We start from the raw sequence: 17,729 nt of genomic DNA on the forward strand, positions 1-17,729 counted from the left end.
CATAATTAGTTCATATAAGAAGGCATTCAGGGAAATTGATGTGGCTCAACCAATTGGGCTCCTGTCTACCATACAGGAGGTCCAGGGTTCGATGCCCAGGGCTTCCTGATGAAGGCAAGCGCTGGCTCACACAGTGAGCTGGCCCATACATAGTGCCCTCCCATGCAGGAATACGGCCCTGCGCCGGAGAGCCGCCCTGCGTCAGAATGTGGCCTTGTGTGGGAAAAGCCACCCTGCGCAGGGGTGCTAGCTGACGTGGAGAGCTGGCGCAGCAAGATGATGCAACAAGAGATACAGAAGAAAGAAAATAAGAAGATGTAGCAGAACAGGGGAGCTGAGATGGTGCAAGAGAGTAATCGCCTCTCTCCCACTCTGGAAGGTCCCAGGATCAGTTCCTGGAGCCGCCTAATGAGAATATAAGCAGACACAGAAGAGCACACAGAGAATGGCGAAAGGACAGAGAGCAGACAACGGGGGGAATGGGAGAGAGGGGAGAAATAAATTTTTTAAAAAGGCATTCTGCCTTGATTAGTGTCATCTATTGCCATGAATAAATAAAATGTATTTGAATTGTCCTAAACCTTGGTTGCTATGGACATAAGCCAGTGCCATTAGACAGAAAATGAAAGATAAATAAATATAGGGGAGTGGGTATAGCTAAAAAGGGTAGAAGAAAGTAGAAGTGAACTCTTCCAATGGTCCTCTAATAATTGACTATAAAATCAAGAATAAAATATATACAATGTGGGGTTGATTTTGCTGTCTATCACTTTACTGAGACCAGAGGTGAAGTGAAAGGGCCCAGAACACTAGACTCCAGAATAAAAATTCTCAGTTTAGAAACAAAAGCCACATGGGCCATACCTCTTTGTTTAATGGGAGAAGATTTTCCTAGGTGCAAAACAGTATTCCAAGTCATCTTTCTTTTCTCATTCTAAGATTGAAGAAGGTATATATGTAAAATAGCTGACAATGGTTAGGAGACAGATTTATGGTAACAGATCAAGAAATAGGCCCCAAACTTATTCTCTTTCCAAGGAATTAACCCTTTAACTTTTCAAATAGAAATGATTTAGAAAGATCTTAAATGTACTTCAATATATCTAACAAATCTCAGGGTGTACAGAAAAAAACACAATAGGTTGATTTATTATTTAGTTAACTTTAATAACATCTAGATGGAATGACAAATTTATCTATTTAATTTCTACTGATTATCATAAAAATTCTAAATAGTTTTTTTTTTTTTGGTACTCGGGCCAGAAATTGAACCCAGGACCTTGTACATGGGAAGCTGGCACTCAACCACTAAGCCACATTAGCTCCTGAGTTGGGTTTTTCGTTTGTTTGCTTGTTGTTGTTTTATTGTTGTTTTTAGGAGGCACTGGGGACTGAACCCGCCTCCCATGTGGGAAGCAGGTATTTAATCGCTTGAGCCATATCTGCTCCCAGTTTTAAAAACTTTGATGCCTACTGCTAGAAAATGAGTTAAACCAGATTTTGACCTATATCTAGTCTATAATTACAGATAAATATCACTTATGTTTTTTTTACTAAGCTGGGTCTGAGTTTAAGCAAATAGTAACAAACTTTTAATATACCTTCACAAACAATAAAGCAATAAATTAAATGAGTGATAAGATTAAATAATCACAAATTAAACTCCCTATGCCTAAATGCAATTATATGATAGCCCATGACTCAAAAATATTAATTCAAAATATAGCCCCTTTGACTGACGGACTCTTTTACTGAAGATAAACTGAAAAGAAGTTATCTCTAGGAAAGTCACAAAACAGTTTTAGATGGAATTTTTCTTCTCATCTTTCTATTTCTTTACTTTCTATCTTCTTTTTGAGAGGTGGGGAAGAAACAGGGACTGGAAAGAAAGATTATAAAGGAAAGAGGCTTTTAAGTGAGACTCTAAAAGTAAAAATATCAATAGTTTTTCATTCATTCTCCTATAAATTGAAACCAACAAATATGAATACTGGCAAGCAATGAGAACTTTTATTCAGGTAGGCTTAAACATTAAACCAAATTAATATATAAAATAAATATCAGGGTAGTATCTGAGATTACAATGGTTTGACTGTATGTGACTCAAGTGTAAAGAGAGTTTAAATAGGGTGTATTTACTGGGCAGGGCTTGTATCCTGCTAAAACTAAGAATAAGAATATTTAAGAATCCAGACCCCAGAAAATCTGTACTTCTGTGGTTGCTATCACCATTTATATGGAAGTATAGGCTCCTTTATAATCTCTTTTGATTATATTTTTAAATGGAAGTAAACAGTTTAAATGAGAATAGGTGTAATGATTTTACAGATATATAATTTCTCATAGTGTACTTTTATTTTGTGAAGCACTTTTGTGAAAATAAATTCCCACAGAAATCCTATCTTCCTACCTCCTGGAAATAAATGTTATTAAGGCCCTTCCCATCACAAAAAATTCTATTACAATGAATCTCTCTTCACCATCTCTGGATCAATACCAAAAGGTAATACGGTTGAAGTGACTTATTTCGTAGTCACTCAGGGGGGCATCAGAACACTTGCTTTTCTTACAAGGAAATAAATTTGATGCTTTGTCTTGAGAAATGACCATTTGCACTAGTCAGAAATAAGCTAACAAATGCAGTGAAAGAGTTTATCTGCTCAAGCATTTCTATTACTTCATAGAATTATTGGTGCTGAGATTCCCAATCCTTCCACAGATCATTTCATACCTCATATGAATATATGCCTCTTCTAAATCACCTATTGAATTAACTGACCTTATTTTTACTTGTATTTTAGGAAGATGAATTTAATGTAAAGAAAATTACATTCAATACAACTTAAATAAACTACAGTACCTAATATTTTAAATTTGTATTTGCTGTTGTTGTTCTTCCTACCTCGATAACTTCTATTTCTCAGGGCAGGACTTGTAATTAGTGCAATTTGCACAACCATATTTGGTGCCAAACTCTGTGAAGTCACATAAGAATTATTCTTTATCAGGTAAGGCCAAATAAAATCCCTAAACAGCACATGCCCTTTCCGTGTCATCACCCTGATAAAAATGACTAGTAACTTTTGTATTGGCTTTCAATAGGCAGTTCTATGAAAACCTTCTACATTATGTTTGGGAAATAATACAGCATTTCCTTCTTCCTCTTAGTTGAAGCTGTCCGTTACTAAACATGGGCAAAAGACTTCTAACAAGACACATTCCAAACCTGAAACAAAGGAGATACTTAAATAGTTGTGAAATGCTTTAGTAATTACATTCCTTATTATTTTCCTAAAACTATTATTAAGTCTGCTTCAATAAAATAAAATAAAGAAAGAAATCAGTCAAAAAGAGAAGGGGTGAGAAGAAGCAACACACAAACAGAGAAAAAGAATTTAAAAAAATCCAAATCCAAAATTGCTGGGTGCACCCATAACAAAGCACATGGACTCAAAGGAACATCTGAAAAGAAGTTAGGGTGATATTAACATATTCTAAGGACTGTGAACAGCTAACCTGGTCTTTAATTTAATTTTCTCATTCGTCAAAAATCGGAGGCAGTTCCCTGGAGTCCCACCCCCTACTGCTTCCCACAATTTGTTTCAGCATTTTAATAGCCACACACCGACTCCCACCAGGACATACAGTGTCTGCTTTAAAAAGGCTTCTCACTCTCTTTAGCTTGCCTTGGAATTATGCCTAAAACTCAGTTCTGGTAGCTTTTAGAATGAGAAATCTAACTGGAAAGTGCTGCTAGTTCAATGTCCCCAATGCCTTTCTAAAAAATTTTCTCGACCTTCTAACTATCTTCAACATATCAAAGTTTTAAATGGCCCAAATTCCAAGCCATAGTGCCTTTAAACCTGCATCTTAATAAAACACTGAAACTGATCTGAGGCCAAATCTTAACAAGTTTCTTAGCTTCTTGTTGAGCTAATCTGAAAAAAATAGTAGCTCAGGAAAACACGAGCGTGTCTCAAAATAAACATATGAATTAATCCAAAGCATGGGTTTCCAAAGGGATCCCTTTCCTTTTCAACTTTCTGCGGTAGGCTTTTCACATTCCAATTAAGCTATTAAGGGCAGGAAGCCCGTCGCTTTCAAGGCATCCATCCACACCAAATTCTGAGAAACCAATCGAAGCAGGTGGTCAGTAAGAAGCGGTCAGGAGGTATACAACTCTCCTGCCCTTTGCACGACGTCTGTGCTTCTACCAGCCCCTCCAGCTGGTGGTTCTAGTTAGGCGATGTTTCATTACATAATCCCTATTCCAGAGTCACCCCGGGGCGCAGGCTCTACCACAGTCACGCACCTCACCCTTAGAAAGATCCCGCAGATCTTGGATCCTGGACGCGGCACCGTCTCTCCACGTGTCTGTCCAGCCCTCTGCCCCAATTCGCAAGTCACAGCGACCCGGACCCAGGCCCCCCACCGCGGCGGGCTTGGGGGTTTTTACAACTCAGGGGACGCGCTCCCCCTCAGGCTCCCTCCCGGCTCAGACACAGGCTGGGGCTGCGCAGCGACAGAGCGCGGGACCCCGCAGACCCGGGACCACCGCCCCTCTCAGGGTCCTGGCCTCGACTGGCACTCGCGAGGTCTCCTCCCCTTAGACCCTCTCGGGGTCCCCTCTCAGCAGACCCTCTGCCCAGGCCCCTCTCAGGGTCCCCTCTCCGGGTCCCCTCCTCAGATTCTCTACCCAGGCCCCTCTCGGGGTCCCCTCTCCTCAGACCCTCTGTCCTGGCCCCTCTCGGGGTCCCCTCTCCGCAGACCCTCTGCCTCGGTCCCTCTCGGGGTCCCCTCTCCTCAGACCCTCTGTCCCGGCCCCTCTCGGGGTCCCCTCTCTTCAGACCCTCTGTCCCGGCCCCTTTCGAGATCCCCTCTCTTCGGTCCCGACTGCCCAATGCGCTCCCGAAGCTCCCCTCGCCGGGGTCCTCTAGACCTCGCTCCGCCGGGGTCCGCTCGCCTCGGCCCGCTGTCACCGCCCCACGCCTCGGTGCTCTCACCTCAGACCTGTCACCGCCCCCGGGCCCGGCGTCGCCGCCGCCGCTTCCTCTCACACTTGTTCCCGAGTCGCTCTTCTGCGGGTTGCCCCCTGGAAGATCCCCGGGTCGGGTTGCCAAGAGCCGAGCCCAGCCGTGCAGGACCTTCGGCCGCGCAGGACCTCCGCAGGCGCTCCCCGCGTCGCGTCCCACTCTCGCACGCAGGACCCCGCTGCGGCCGCCGACTCCGGGAGTCCCGCGGACGCTCCCGCCGCCGCCGCTGCTGCTGCTGTCCGAGGTGCGGCTTCTGCCAGGGGTGGCCAATCGCACCCGACTGCGCCGAGCGCGCTCCGCCCCACCCTCTCAGACCGCCCGCCCCCGACCACACCCCCCTCGGCTCCGATAGGATTTCTACTAACCTTCCCTGATCGTGGGCATAGGGTTGAGACCGGTTATAGGTATTTGATTAGAGATGCCTGGGAAGCCGAACGGTCGATGGCGCCAGAGGATTGGCGGTATCCAAAATAGGCGGGGTGGGGCCGGGCGGGGTTTCCGCGGACGCGGAAGACCTTGCAGTTTAAGTTTTCGACGGGGCCCTCTTGGGGTGCGGTCGTCCTTGTGTTTGGCGATCTGTGGGTCAAAGTTCATGGCACTCCTCCAGGCGCTTTAACTGTTTTTGGGAGTCTTAGTGGCCACAGCCCTTTGGGACCCTGGGAGGGCAATGTTGGAGCCTTTGGGGAGGTCCCCATTCTCTAGCTAGATCTTAAGCACAGCTTTTATTCTCCCAGGACTTGTAAATTTCCTGGATTTAAACCTTTTGTATATCTTCTTTGCTTTGCGCTCAACAGATATCAATTAAATGCTGCTGGGGACAAAAAAAAAAAACTATACTAGATGCATGCTCTGCAAAACTAAGCGTTCAACACTGATGGGGCACATTTTGATAAGATTTTAGAGGTACTCAGTATGTGGGTTTTGAGTTTGTAATTATCATCACAACCATAAGAAGAGGAACTCGTGGGGAAAACCTGTCAGCTTCAAGCAAGGCTTCAAACAGGCCTATTCAACATTCACAGGGCTACAGATTTTACTCTGTAAACGGCCAAAGTATAACTAGCTTTGACCCCAACTGTGATCTCTGATAAGCAGGGACCCATCTTGATTCAAACTGAAAGATAATGTCTTCCAGAGGTGAAAATACATGTTACTCAGAGCTATTCCTTATATTTTTGTGAAACTGGGTATGCTGATTAAATCAGTACTGGAAGCTGAAAATGCTATCTTTACTCCTAAAGTCCAAAGGAAACTTATGGACTTTGGCAGTTTGGCATTTTATGAAGTTGCTTCACTTTAGGAACACATTTTTACCATAAGCCCTGTCAGATATATACAGGCCTTAGGCCTCAGAACTCACCATCACTACATTTTTTAAACTCCTGTTGATACTATTTAAGTTGATGTTCTGAACATTATACACACCCAAGTGTTTTAAAATCATAACCCACTCCAATTACAATGCTCCTCTTTTAAAGTTTATTCTCACATATGCAGAGGGTATACAGACCAGATCTAGAGGCACAAAATTCTGGAGATGTGGTTGGCAGGACTGTTTAAATTCTGATATAATATATTTCCTGAGCAAGGTGGCTGAGCACTATTTTGGGAAAAGAGATTTCAAGGTGGTAGAACTTAGTTTTGAGGGAACTTGATTTTTACATGCCTAGAGAGACTGTTCATAATCATTATATTAAGTGACTCTAAAGATTGGTAAAATCAAAGCCACAGGAGAATTTTTTCCCCCCAGGTGCCCCTTCACTAAAAGGCATTTATCAATTGAGCTAGTCGTAACAATTCTGCAGTAGGAAATATAATAGATAAGCGGATACGTTTTTACCACCCCAGTGTTCAGTTGTATCCATGCATTATAGATGAAAAAGAAATGCGTGACTGTCATCAGATGTTATTTGCAATAAAAAAGATGGAAATAGAAAGAATGCATAAGCATAATAAAAACCCTAGTATCAGAAAGGAAACCAATTAGAATGAAATGAACTTTTTTTTTCAAGGAGGTACCAGGGATTGAACCTAGGGCCTTATACATGGGAAGGAGGTGCTCAACCACTTGAGCTACATCCACTCCCATAAACTAATTTTTTTAAAAAGCATTATATCAATTGACTCTAATTTCTAAAATGTTGGAGACTGAGTCGCAATAATGAGCCTGATAGGGACTCAAGTTGCTCAATAGATAATTACAAAGAATTTAGATATGTTCTAACAGTGCAAAGAAAATAACTTCATACTTTGTTAATAGACACAAATATGAATTCCTAGCTTAAAAATAGATGGTAGGACTACCCTGAGCTCTGAGAATGATTCTTATTTGAAAGGAACTTCCAAAGATCCCTGAGACCAAAAAAACAAAACAAAACAAAAACTGGAAAAACATCACAGATTCTATTCTGGAAATGCTTGAGTTTTGTTGGGAGGAAAAAATCCCTTACAAATAGAGCCAAGATTTTAATTAAAACAAAATAGGAAGGGGGTGGCTGGAGCTCAAGTGATTGAGTGCCTTCTTTCCATGTACAAGGTCCTAAATTCAATCCCCAGTACCTCAGGAAAAAAAAAAACAAAAACAAAAAAAACAGCTACCACAAAGTAAGAAATTAAAATTGTTAAAATAAGTGGGATGAGAGTAAAATTGTTCAATTCAGAGATAAACCTCATCACAAGGGATCTGAGAATTAGAATCTTAGATCCCATCCTGGTTCTCACATCCATGTTCAACGTTCACTACTTGTAAGATATTTCTTCTATGAAGATGTAGATGCAAGGCAAATAGTGGGGTATTTGTTACTTTGGACAAGCTATTAAACATCTCTGGACACTTTTATCTTGCTACCACAATGAGACCACACTTTTCTCAGCAAAACGCACACCCAACAAAACTTATAATGCTGTGTCCCCTTTTACTGAGTGGAAATCACACAAATTAATTTATGCTGGTTTTTGGTTCTCGTTTCCAGCATTTCCACATGGGACCTTCCTTATTGTAAGCTCCACTTGCTCAGAGGAGAGTTAGTTATCAAGTTACTGAATTGAGCAAAATTTAACCTTTTAAAAATTAATATTTGAGGAAATGAGGCAGATGTACCAGAAAGGCCTGGATCTGGGAGATTAGTCTCTACCACTTTTTTAGGCAAGTAACATCTCTTATCTGTAAAATCGGGAGAACATTTTATAGAGCAAAACTAAAAAGATATGACTCGCACATACTGAGAAAATACTCTTTTGCTGATTCCAAGACAGCTCAGGATACTTATCTTTATTTTTGAGTTCTTAATAAAAGCTCCAATTATGGGAGGAGCGAGGGCTCTTTTCTGGGTGTTTTTTCAAACTCTGGATATCTACATTTCCTGACCTATAAAGGGAACGTTTCATGTCGGTCACCTGTTTAAAGAAGAAACCACGACACCTGCCAAGAGCCCTGCAAACCCTGTGCCTCTCAGGTCGCTGACGGCTCTAGCTTCAGTTATAGCTTCAGGCGCCGCCTGGCGGCTGTTTCCGGGAGTTGCCTCTGGGGTTCGGGGTCCTGGTCGCAGCTACACCTGCCCAAGGATTTGCCTAACTTTAGAGCTCGTGCCTCCGCCCCCCTCCACCATTCCGTCGAGTATTTTTAGACGGCAATGAAGGGGCTGAAGTTCAGGCGAACCGAGCATCGCAGCGCCCGGGGGCCTTTCTCCTCCCTCAAGGATGGCGGAATCAGGCGGTTCTCGGGCAGCTCGCGACCCGGAAATCACCGCCGGCGCGAGGCCCCCGTTGCCCGGCTCGGGCGCGGGGGGCGGAGCTCGGCGGAAACGGGGAAGGGGTCGCCGCCGCTCTTGCTCTTCGCGTTGGCGGCACCCTCTGACACTGCTAGGCGGGCATCGAGTCCCCAGCGTGGGTGACCGAGATCTCCCGGTGGCACGCTCTGCTGAGGTCGGAGGTGATATGAGTGCCGCGGGGCTGTTGGTTCCGGCTCCGGCCCCGGCTGGAGCGCCCCCGGCCCCGGACTACTGCCCCGAGGAGGACGAAGAGCTGGAGAGCGCCGAGGACGACGAGCGCAGCTTCCGTGGCCGCGACTCGGACGAAGGTGCATCCTCTTGCTCGCTGGGTATCCCTAGGCCGGGGTGGGACCGCTTGGTAAGGGGTGGGACTGCATGGGGGAGGGCGGGGCGACCTCCAGAGTTTGGGGCCCGTTGGAAGGGCAGCTGGGAGGAGCGCGGTTCTGGGAAGTTATCACCACCCGCGCTGGGGAAGGGGGAAAGCCCTGGGTGTCTTGTACCCTACAGTTATGGGGAGAAGGGACTTAGGGAGAGATTGACAGAACTGGAGGTCCCTTAGAAGAGTCTGCTTCTCCCCCGCCCCCAACCATCCTGGTTGAGCCTCCGGTCTTTATTGGATTGGAATGAGAAAGCCGTCCTTTGAAAGCTCTGAACCCCTCTCCTTTTAGCTCCTGGAAAGATCATAAGGATGTCCGATATGCCGGTACCACCACCCCACGCCTTCAGGAAATGTTTGTTAACACCACTTCGAATTGTACAGTACAGGATTTGGAGTACGGGTTGGTTAGTTGAAGAAGGGGATCTGGAATTAGATCTAGATTTAAATTTGGCTCTGTCACTTAACCTAGCTTTGTGACCTTAGATAACTTCCTTAAACTTTCTGAACCTCAGTTTCCCCAACTATAATGGGGCTGGAAGTAGTACCTTCTTCCTTGTGTAGTTGTCCGGTTCCTGGTACCCAGTAAATATTCAGTAGATGTCTTTTTCACCACTGGGGAAACAGATACAGGAAGATTTGCTTAATGGTGCCCAGGTGTTGTGCTTTCAGTTCCATGTTCTTTACATTATGCCTCACTGCCTCTCAGAGCCTTCCTTTTCTAACTGAGCTTTACATTTTGGCAAGTGTGAGGAATACTGTTTTGGAGAGATTGAGGATGGGCTTGGCTGAAAGAGGAAAAAGAGGAGAAAGGGATGAAGTAAACATGGAATAGCTGTCTGGAATGAAGAGTATGTGCGCCTTATCTTCGCCCTCCGTGTGCGGAGAACTCTGCTGGCTGGCATGTGACAGGAGCTCAATGAAGTTCTGTTGACTGAAGGAGGGGAGAAGGGTTTGTGGAGAATTGGGTCTGTAGTAGCTTTTCTCAAAAGGCAACTGTATATTGAAGTTGAACCAACTAATTGATTTGGTGACTGAGTCTTCAGAGGTGCTCCTTTTTGAAAGTCTCCAAAAGGATATTTCTTTGAGGACATACTACTCCAGATTTAATTGAGGACTGCTGGGTTAAAACTCACCTTCCAGTTCTGTGAATGTAAATCACTTACACTGCTTTTAGTGCTCACAAGGGGGTGCTGTGAAACAAAAAACAACTTTTTTCCTACAGTAGGGTTTTTGAAATTGTGTAGACGCTCTAGCCTTTTGCTTATTTAAGAACAATGTACAAAGTGTTTTGAAGGAGTTTCTGTTTGATCATCTTGCCTCCTTCATGCTCCTGTTATTTGTAACTTTGAAAAAATTTTAGTTATCAGTGCAATTCCATGTTTATTTTTATTTTGTTATTAAATAGATCTCATATAAGATCTGCCAAGCGGTGAATAGGGTTTGACTGCCCATAGTTTTCTAGCCTTACACCCACGTCTCCGTTTCCTGAACTCCCAGCTTTGTTGCTTCGGCAGAAGTCACAGCCTTGACCATGACTGCCTTTGTCTCATATCCCTGTATTCTGGCTGCACTTCAAATAAAGGCAAGCTCTTTGCATAAATCTGGCTTTGTATTAAGTTGGCAATGTCATTTTCTTTTCTGAAGTAACCATACTTAATGTTTTTCATCGATGGTTTCATGCAGGCCAGTGTTGAGTATAAATGAATTTTACAGAAGCATGCTTACACTGTGAGAAATTGTCAATTATATGAATATGATTTTAACTTACCCGTTCTCCCTAATTTTACTCAGACACAGAGGATGCTAGTGAAACTGACCTGGCAAAGCATGATGAAGATGACTACGTAGAAATGAAGGAACAGTGAGTAATACAAGCTCTTTCATGATTGTTTTTATATTTCTTTTCTGGGATACAGTATTAGCAAGAAAATCTTTAGTCACCTTGTTTGTGTCGTTTTGACTAAAGTGCTTCCAAAAACTATATATGTAGGTGTTTTCTCCTTTTAAATTGGTCATGTTTAATCAGTCTGTATTTAGATTAAACTTTTGTTTTTCTTTCTTTTCCTGTTCAAAGAGTCCCTTATGGGTAGGCTAGAAAGAACTCTGAGAGGAAATGATCATAGGGGAATAATGCCATATGACAGGAGAGAACCTTTTACCACTAACTTTGTTTTCGATGTGAAAATCAGTGTTTGGAGATGGTAAACTCTTGTCACATAGGGACTGGGGTCTCAGGTGATCATGAAGTCACTGAACACTGTCTCCCTGTTAAGCAGTGTGCTGGATGCTTAGAGAGCTCAGGGAACTGGGGCTGGGAACTGGGACCCCTGACTCCTCCTCCAGTGCTCTTTTCATTCGAACACAGTCCACACCCGAGCTTTTTCATTGCCTTTAGCCAGAGCTCCAACTAAGTGTGCCCAGAGAGACTAAAAATCTATTTTGTTTTAAAGTACTTTAAAAAAAGTTTGCTTCCTTGTGCTTGGATATACTCACTTTTATTATAAATGCAGATGGATGACAGTATGAAATATATTAAATAAGTCTTTGTTGAATGTATTTTTGAAGATTTGACTTTTTTTTTTAGGAACCAGGGTTTGAACCTGGGACCTTGTACATGGGAAGCAGGTGCTCAACCACTGAGCTCCATCTGCTCTTCTATTCTTTATCTTTAAACAAGGAAATGCACATTCCTTTCCTCTAGGTATTACTTGGAATTTTTTGTGGCCACCCTCTGAATTCTAGCATCCTTTTCAAGCTTCGGGACCCACACGGGTAATGCAGCTTGTCTGTCCAGTGCTGAATAAGGAAGGATGACTTTAATAATTCATGAAGTTTACTTACCATCTCATTCCTGAAACTGTGCTTGCTTTTTATTTTAATTTTATTTTCTTAAAGCTTTTTACTGATTCACTATAACTCATTTTGAGATTTTCACATTCCTTTCCTCTTCTGCTATATTTGATCTCAATCTGAACTTTTTTTTTCTGTTTACTTCTTTGGTCTCTCAATAATCCTTTCACGGATAGACTCAGAATTCAACGGTGTTGACTGGTATCTTCAGTGTGTGGTAAATTTTAATATACTGGGCTCCATAAACTCACTTCTGGTTTAATTTATGTAGCTTTTCCCTCCTCAGTCCTTGTTAGGCTTAACCATTCTGTAGAAACAATCTTATAATTGAATGTGCCCCCCTAATATTTAATGAATATATAAAATAAATTTTAGAATCAAATGCCTTCTGTGATTTGAGGTGAGCATTGAGAAGACATGAAAAGTCTCCCTAAAAGAATCCGGGTAGCTGTGTAATTCTCAGATTCTGTCCACTCTTTCCTCAATCCAGAAAGAGAATTTGGTGGTAAACATTGATTTGTATTTGTAGTCCTTATTTGAGCAATCAAAAGGCTCTTGTGCTTGTTATATGTTAGACAGTGTTCTTTCCAGGTTGCAAATCCTATTTTTGTTACTGTGCTATGGGGACTCTTTTTCTGGTAGGGGCAAAAATTTCCTGAAATGTGATTTACATGTAGAATCTGCCATTCAAACTGCTTGCCAAAATATGTAAGTGCCTGTAATCCATTGGGTATGAGGGGGAAAAAATAGCACGCCAGGCCTTTTTGCTTTGTGTGTGCTGTAGTGTTCTTACCCAGCTGGGGCTGCAAATAAATCCTGCATTTGAAGATTTGTTTCTGAATTACTATTATTTCTTTTATCCTAGAGGAGTAGTGCTTTTAAAAATGACATGAAGGTTTATTGACTTAGTACTTACAGGGCTCTGAAATGTGTATAGAAAAACATGCCAGAGGCACAATCTTAATCCTTTGAAATTTATAATCTAATTGTAGAGTTGATGATTAAGAGCTGTGTTTAATGCTATTTCTATATTTTCATATGCATGTTACTTGTGCTTCTAAATGCAGAAGAAAATGGCATCATGCTTCTGATTTTTATTTGTATGTTCTTACCTGTTTTTCATTGTCACTTATTAAAATCTGTTGTTTCCTGATTTGCACATTTTATTTTTTATTTTTATTTTTAGATTTATTTTTTTATTTCTCTCCCTGACCCCGCCCCAGTTGTCTGTTCTCTGTGTCCATTCGCTGTGTGTTCTTCTGTGTCTGTTTCTATTCTTGTCAGCGGCACCGGGAATCTCTGTCTCTTTTTGTTGCGTCATCTTGTTGTGTCTGCTCTCTGTGTGTGTGGCCCCACTCCTGGGCAGGGTGCACTTTTCTTTCGCGCGGGGTGGCTCTCTTTACGGGGCACACTCCTTGTGTATGGGGTTCTCCTACACAGGAGACACCCTTGCGTGGCATGGCACTCCTTGTGCGCATCAGCACTGTGCGTGGGCCAGCTCTACATGGGTCAAGGAGGCCCTGGGTTTGAACCCTGGACCTCCCATATGGTGGGCGGACGCTCTATCTTTTGAACTAAGTCCACCTCCCAGATTTGCACATTTTAGACTGACTCTCTAAAGGCAGGATAACAAAAGAGAATCTATAAAATCGGGCTGTGATTGAGGAGTACAGAATCCTTGTCTCTTTCTGATCCCTGTTGCTACCGGAACATTTAAAACCAGCTAGCAGACTTTAGCTTTTTCCTCTGCCCTAAAAGGCATTAAATGGGAAGCAGACTTGGCCCGATGGATAGGGTGTCCTTGACCTGTGTGGAGCTGGCCCATGTGCAGTGCTGATGTGCACGGAGTGCCCTGCCATGCAGGGGTGTCCCCTACGTAGGGGAGCCCCATGTGCAGGGAGTGCACCCCTAAGGAGAGCCACCCAGTGCGAAAGAAAGCGCAGCCTGCCCAAGAATGGCTCTGCACACGTGGAGAGCTGACACAACAAGATGACGCAACAAAAGGAAACACAGATTCCCCGTGTTGCTGATAAGGATAGAAGCAGTCACAGAAGAACACACGGCGAATGGACACAGAGAGCAGACAACTAGGGGGGCGGGGAGGGGGAAAGGGGAGAGAAATAAATTAAAAAATAATAATAATAAAATAAAGGACATTAATGGCATTCCCTTTCCAACCCAGGAAATTCCTGTGTGTGGTTGTTTTGGAATTGAGTGATTGAATGCTTTTGTCTTATAGGGTAGTTTTTCTTTTCTTACAGGATGTATCAAGACAAACTGGCTTCTCTCAAAAGGCAGTTGCAACAACTACAGGAAGGTTTGTATGTCATTTAAGCTTTCATTACTAAACATAACTCAATATTACAAACCCTTGAAATCTGTGTATGATATCTCTGGACAGCCAATTTAAAATTTCATCTGGCTGTTTTTAATTACCCACTATATATATTTTGGTATTTTCTGCTATCATTAAATTAATGATTTTCAAGCTTTAAAAAAAAAAATAGCAAATTCTTTCTTCAAATGAAATCTCACTTGGGGCATTCTATAAATATGACTTGTAATCCATTGTGCCTAAAGCTAGACATTTTAGGAGGGAGGTTGTTAACTAATAAGTTTTATGATTCTTTCTAAACCGAATGTCAGTGAATTGTGGATTATCTGCATAGTATCTTTCTTTTTTGCTTGGTGAATGGGGAGTGGATTATATCTTGTCAAATGCTGTTTGCTACTAAAGGCAGTTTTACCTGGGGCTTAAGAGTACAGACACCCAATTCCCTGACAGGTGTGAATTCCCGCTTCACTTTAGGATGTTACTTTCTCTTGCTTACCCTGATTTCTGATCTGTGAAATGAAGAAATTACATGTGAGGAGAGTCAGGTACCCCATGGGGATTCAGGGTTGCTCTGCTCTTAAGTGTCGTATTGTGGAGTCCCCTCATCAGGGACACTGCTTTTTCATGAGGTACTTTTTTATTGGGGTGAGTTACTCCCTTGAACCAGCCTATCCTACATTGATTTCTGCTTATTAGTTGAGAAATGGTCCCGTGAGTTGCAGTCACACGTACTTTCTTTTTTTTCCTCCGTAATAGTGAAATATTGTCAGAGAAAGAAGTACACCCCACTATGGCAGGCCTGTAAAGCATGTCTGGCATAGTTGAGTGTGGGATTTTGAAAACGATGCCATTCATATACCCTACTAAAGCATTCTGATCAGGAAACACTTGCCCCTCAAATTGGGACTCTCGTAATTAGGTGCTTTGGGGAAGAGCAGTGAATATTAGAGCCACTAGCTACAAGTGGCTATTTAAATCTAAACTAATTAAATCAAATAAATAATTCAGTTCCTCAGTAACACTAATCATATATCAGGTACTCAAGAGCCACACATGGCTAATGGCTACTACATTGGGCAGTGCAGATAAAAGACCATCTCCACCATCACAGAAAGTTCTGTCTCTAGACCTTGCTGAAGGAGAATGAGTTTTTTTTTGAGGTACTGGGGCCAAGGATTGAATCTCATAAGTGGGACGTTGGCAGTCGGCATTCAATCACTAAACCACATTAGCTCCCCTGAGTTGGTTTTTCATTTGCTTGTTTTTTTGTTTTTAGGAGGCACCAGGGATCAAACCCAGGACCTCCCATGTGGGAAGCAGGCGCTCAACAGCTTGAGCCACATCCACTCCCCGAGAATGAGCTTTTTACCAAGAAAGGAGGGCCCATTGACTCAGGCTGTTGCAGAGTATCAGTGGGTTCCTTTTCCCACATTTGGGCTTATAAAGTTAGATATCAATGCAGAGTGTACCTTAAAAGTTATGCATGTTAGCCAGTGGTTCTTAGACTTATCAGAATACCTTGGGGATGCTTGTATCTTTCCACCCTCACTCATTGGCGAGTTTTAACCCCATAGGTTGAGGTATACTCCATATAGACTTGTGTGCTGTGTATACTTGGTTGAGAACCAGAGTCCAGTTCGCACTGTGTGGTTGTGGCTCTTCTCAGTTTGTGGGTTTGTTATTGTTTGTTTTTAAATAAACATGTCATGTCAAGTTTTTTAATGTTTAAAAAGCTTTATTGAGGTTTAATTTGCATACAGTACAATTCACTGATTAAAGTGTACAATTCAATGGTTTTTAGTGTATTCTTGGTTTGTATTTTACTCTGGTGTCACTAAAACAGTCACTTGGTGCTAGAAAATAATTTTATAAAACAATGTAAAGCCAGTTGATCTTCAAAATAACTTTTTCTTTTTTTGTAAATGCTGAAAATCAGGTACATTACAGGAATATCAGAAAAGAATGAAAAAACTAGATCAGCAGTACAAAGAGAGGATACGAAATGCAGGTAAGGCTACATCTTAAATGGAAATGAATCATTTTCAGATTTTCCTTCTTTTGCTTATCATCTATGAAATATGGCCAAGAAGGCCATTCTGTAATATGTATCTCAAATATTCCGTTGAGGGGAGAGTTTCAGGGCAGAGAGACCACAAAGCTATAGTTAGGTCAAACTGGTTCTGGCTTTTTTCCAGTTGCCAAAGAATGGCCGATGAGTTGAGTATATTAGAGGTGGCTTCTTGTAGTTAGGCTATGTTCTTTAATGCCCTAAGAGTAAACTTGTGCCTTCTCTCTTATGTATGGATGGCAGAGTTAATGAACAATCTGAGGTGCTGACATGAAAAAAGATTATAGGTTGTTTCACTCCCATTTTAAGTTTGCTTCTTCACTATTCTGTGTCATCTTCTTAGTTTCTCCAAGTATTGTATTAAAGACATTTGGAGAAAGGAGCATACTTTTGGTCTGTTATACCTAGTAAGCGTATTCATTCAACAAAAATTTGTTGAGCTCCTGCTATGTATAAACACTGTGGGCAATATAAAACACATCATACTTGCTGTTCAAAAACACCCTGTCTCATTAATCTCATTGACCAAAGATAAACATACATGTAAAGCTAAGGGACAATTTGAGTTAAAGAATCATGCAAAAATATAAGATGTCACAACTGTTTAAAAAGTTGGTGAACCCAGATTCCCATGCCTACAGGAAATCTTTTGAACATGGTAAATTTTAAATCTCATCAGTCACCATTTTGCATGCTGGCTGGGTGCCTGTTGTTATAGTGGTAGAAAATGTTGGGCTTGAAGGGGAGGTCTGGGTACCACTGCTCATGGTGTTGTCCTCTCACTGCCTTTCAGTGTCTTTCCAACTTTCTATACTTGAAGAGCGTGGGGGTGCTGGGAAAATTGGAGCCATAGATGTTAACCCTCTACCCTTTCATACCCTGGCTGCCCCTGCTTTTACCCCAGTCCACTTAGAGCTCCTGAGAACCTCCTTGGGATACCTTTTTTAGTTGGTTTTTTTTTTTTTTTAAGATTTATTTATTTATTTATTTCTCTCTCCTCCCCCCACCCCAAAACCCTGGTTGTCTGTTTTCTGTGGCTATTTGCTACGTTGTCTTTGTCCGCTTCTGTTGTTGTCAGCGGCACAGGAATCTGTTTCTTTTTGTTGCATCATTTTGTTGTGTCAGCTCTCTGTGTGTGCGGCGCCATTCCTGGGCAGGCTGCACTTTCCTTCGCGCTGGGCAGCTCTCCTTACGGGGCGCACTCTTTGCGTATGGGACTCCCCTACACGGGGAACACCCCTGCGTGGCAGGGCATGCCTTGCCCGCATCAGCACTGCGCATGGGCCAGCTCCAC

At 42.5% G+C, this 17,729-nt stretch overlaps 2 protein-coding genes across 4 annotated transcripts in view; one reads left to right on the forward strand and one right to left on the reverse strand.

Moving 5' to 3' along the window:
* TAOK3 (TAO kinase 3) overlaps positions 1-5,317 on the reverse strand; it is a 207,164-nt gene extending 201,847 nt beyond the window's left edge. The window contains exon 1 of one of the 3 annotated variants that reach the window (XM_071209813.1): positions 5,004-5,317. The gene's annotated coding sequence lies outside the window, so the exon portion shown is untranslated. The remainder of the gene's footprint in view (positions 1-5,003) is intronic. The other 2 variants (XM_058281443.2, XM_058281442.2) reach the window with 2 other exon arrangements.
* Positions 5,318-8,545: 3,228 nt separating this feature from the next.
* SUDS3 (SDS3 homolog, SIN3A corepressor complex component) overlaps positions 8,546-17,729 on the forward strand; it is a 40,642-nt gene continuing 31,458 nt past the window's right edge. The window contains exons 1-4 of the mRNA XM_004464687.4: positions 8,546-9,111; positions 10,974-11,043; positions 14,294-14,349; positions 16,304-16,375. Of these exons, the coding sequence (XP_004464744.2) occupies positions 8,733-9,111; positions 10,974-11,043; positions 14,294-14,349; positions 16,304-16,375 (577 nt within the window). The 5' untranslated portion in view covers positions 8,546-8,732. The remainder of the gene's footprint in view (positions 9,112-10,973; positions 11,044-14,293; positions 14,350-16,303; positions 16,376-17,729) is intronic.

Source organism: Dasypus novemcinctus, chromosome 19, assembly GCF_030445035.2.
Source record: "Dasypus novemcinctus isolate mDasNov1 chromosome 19, mDasNov1.1.hap2, whole genome shotgun sequence".
NCBI lineage: Eukaryota > Metazoa > Chordata > Mammalia > Cingulata > Dasypodidae > Dasypus > Dasypus novemcinctus.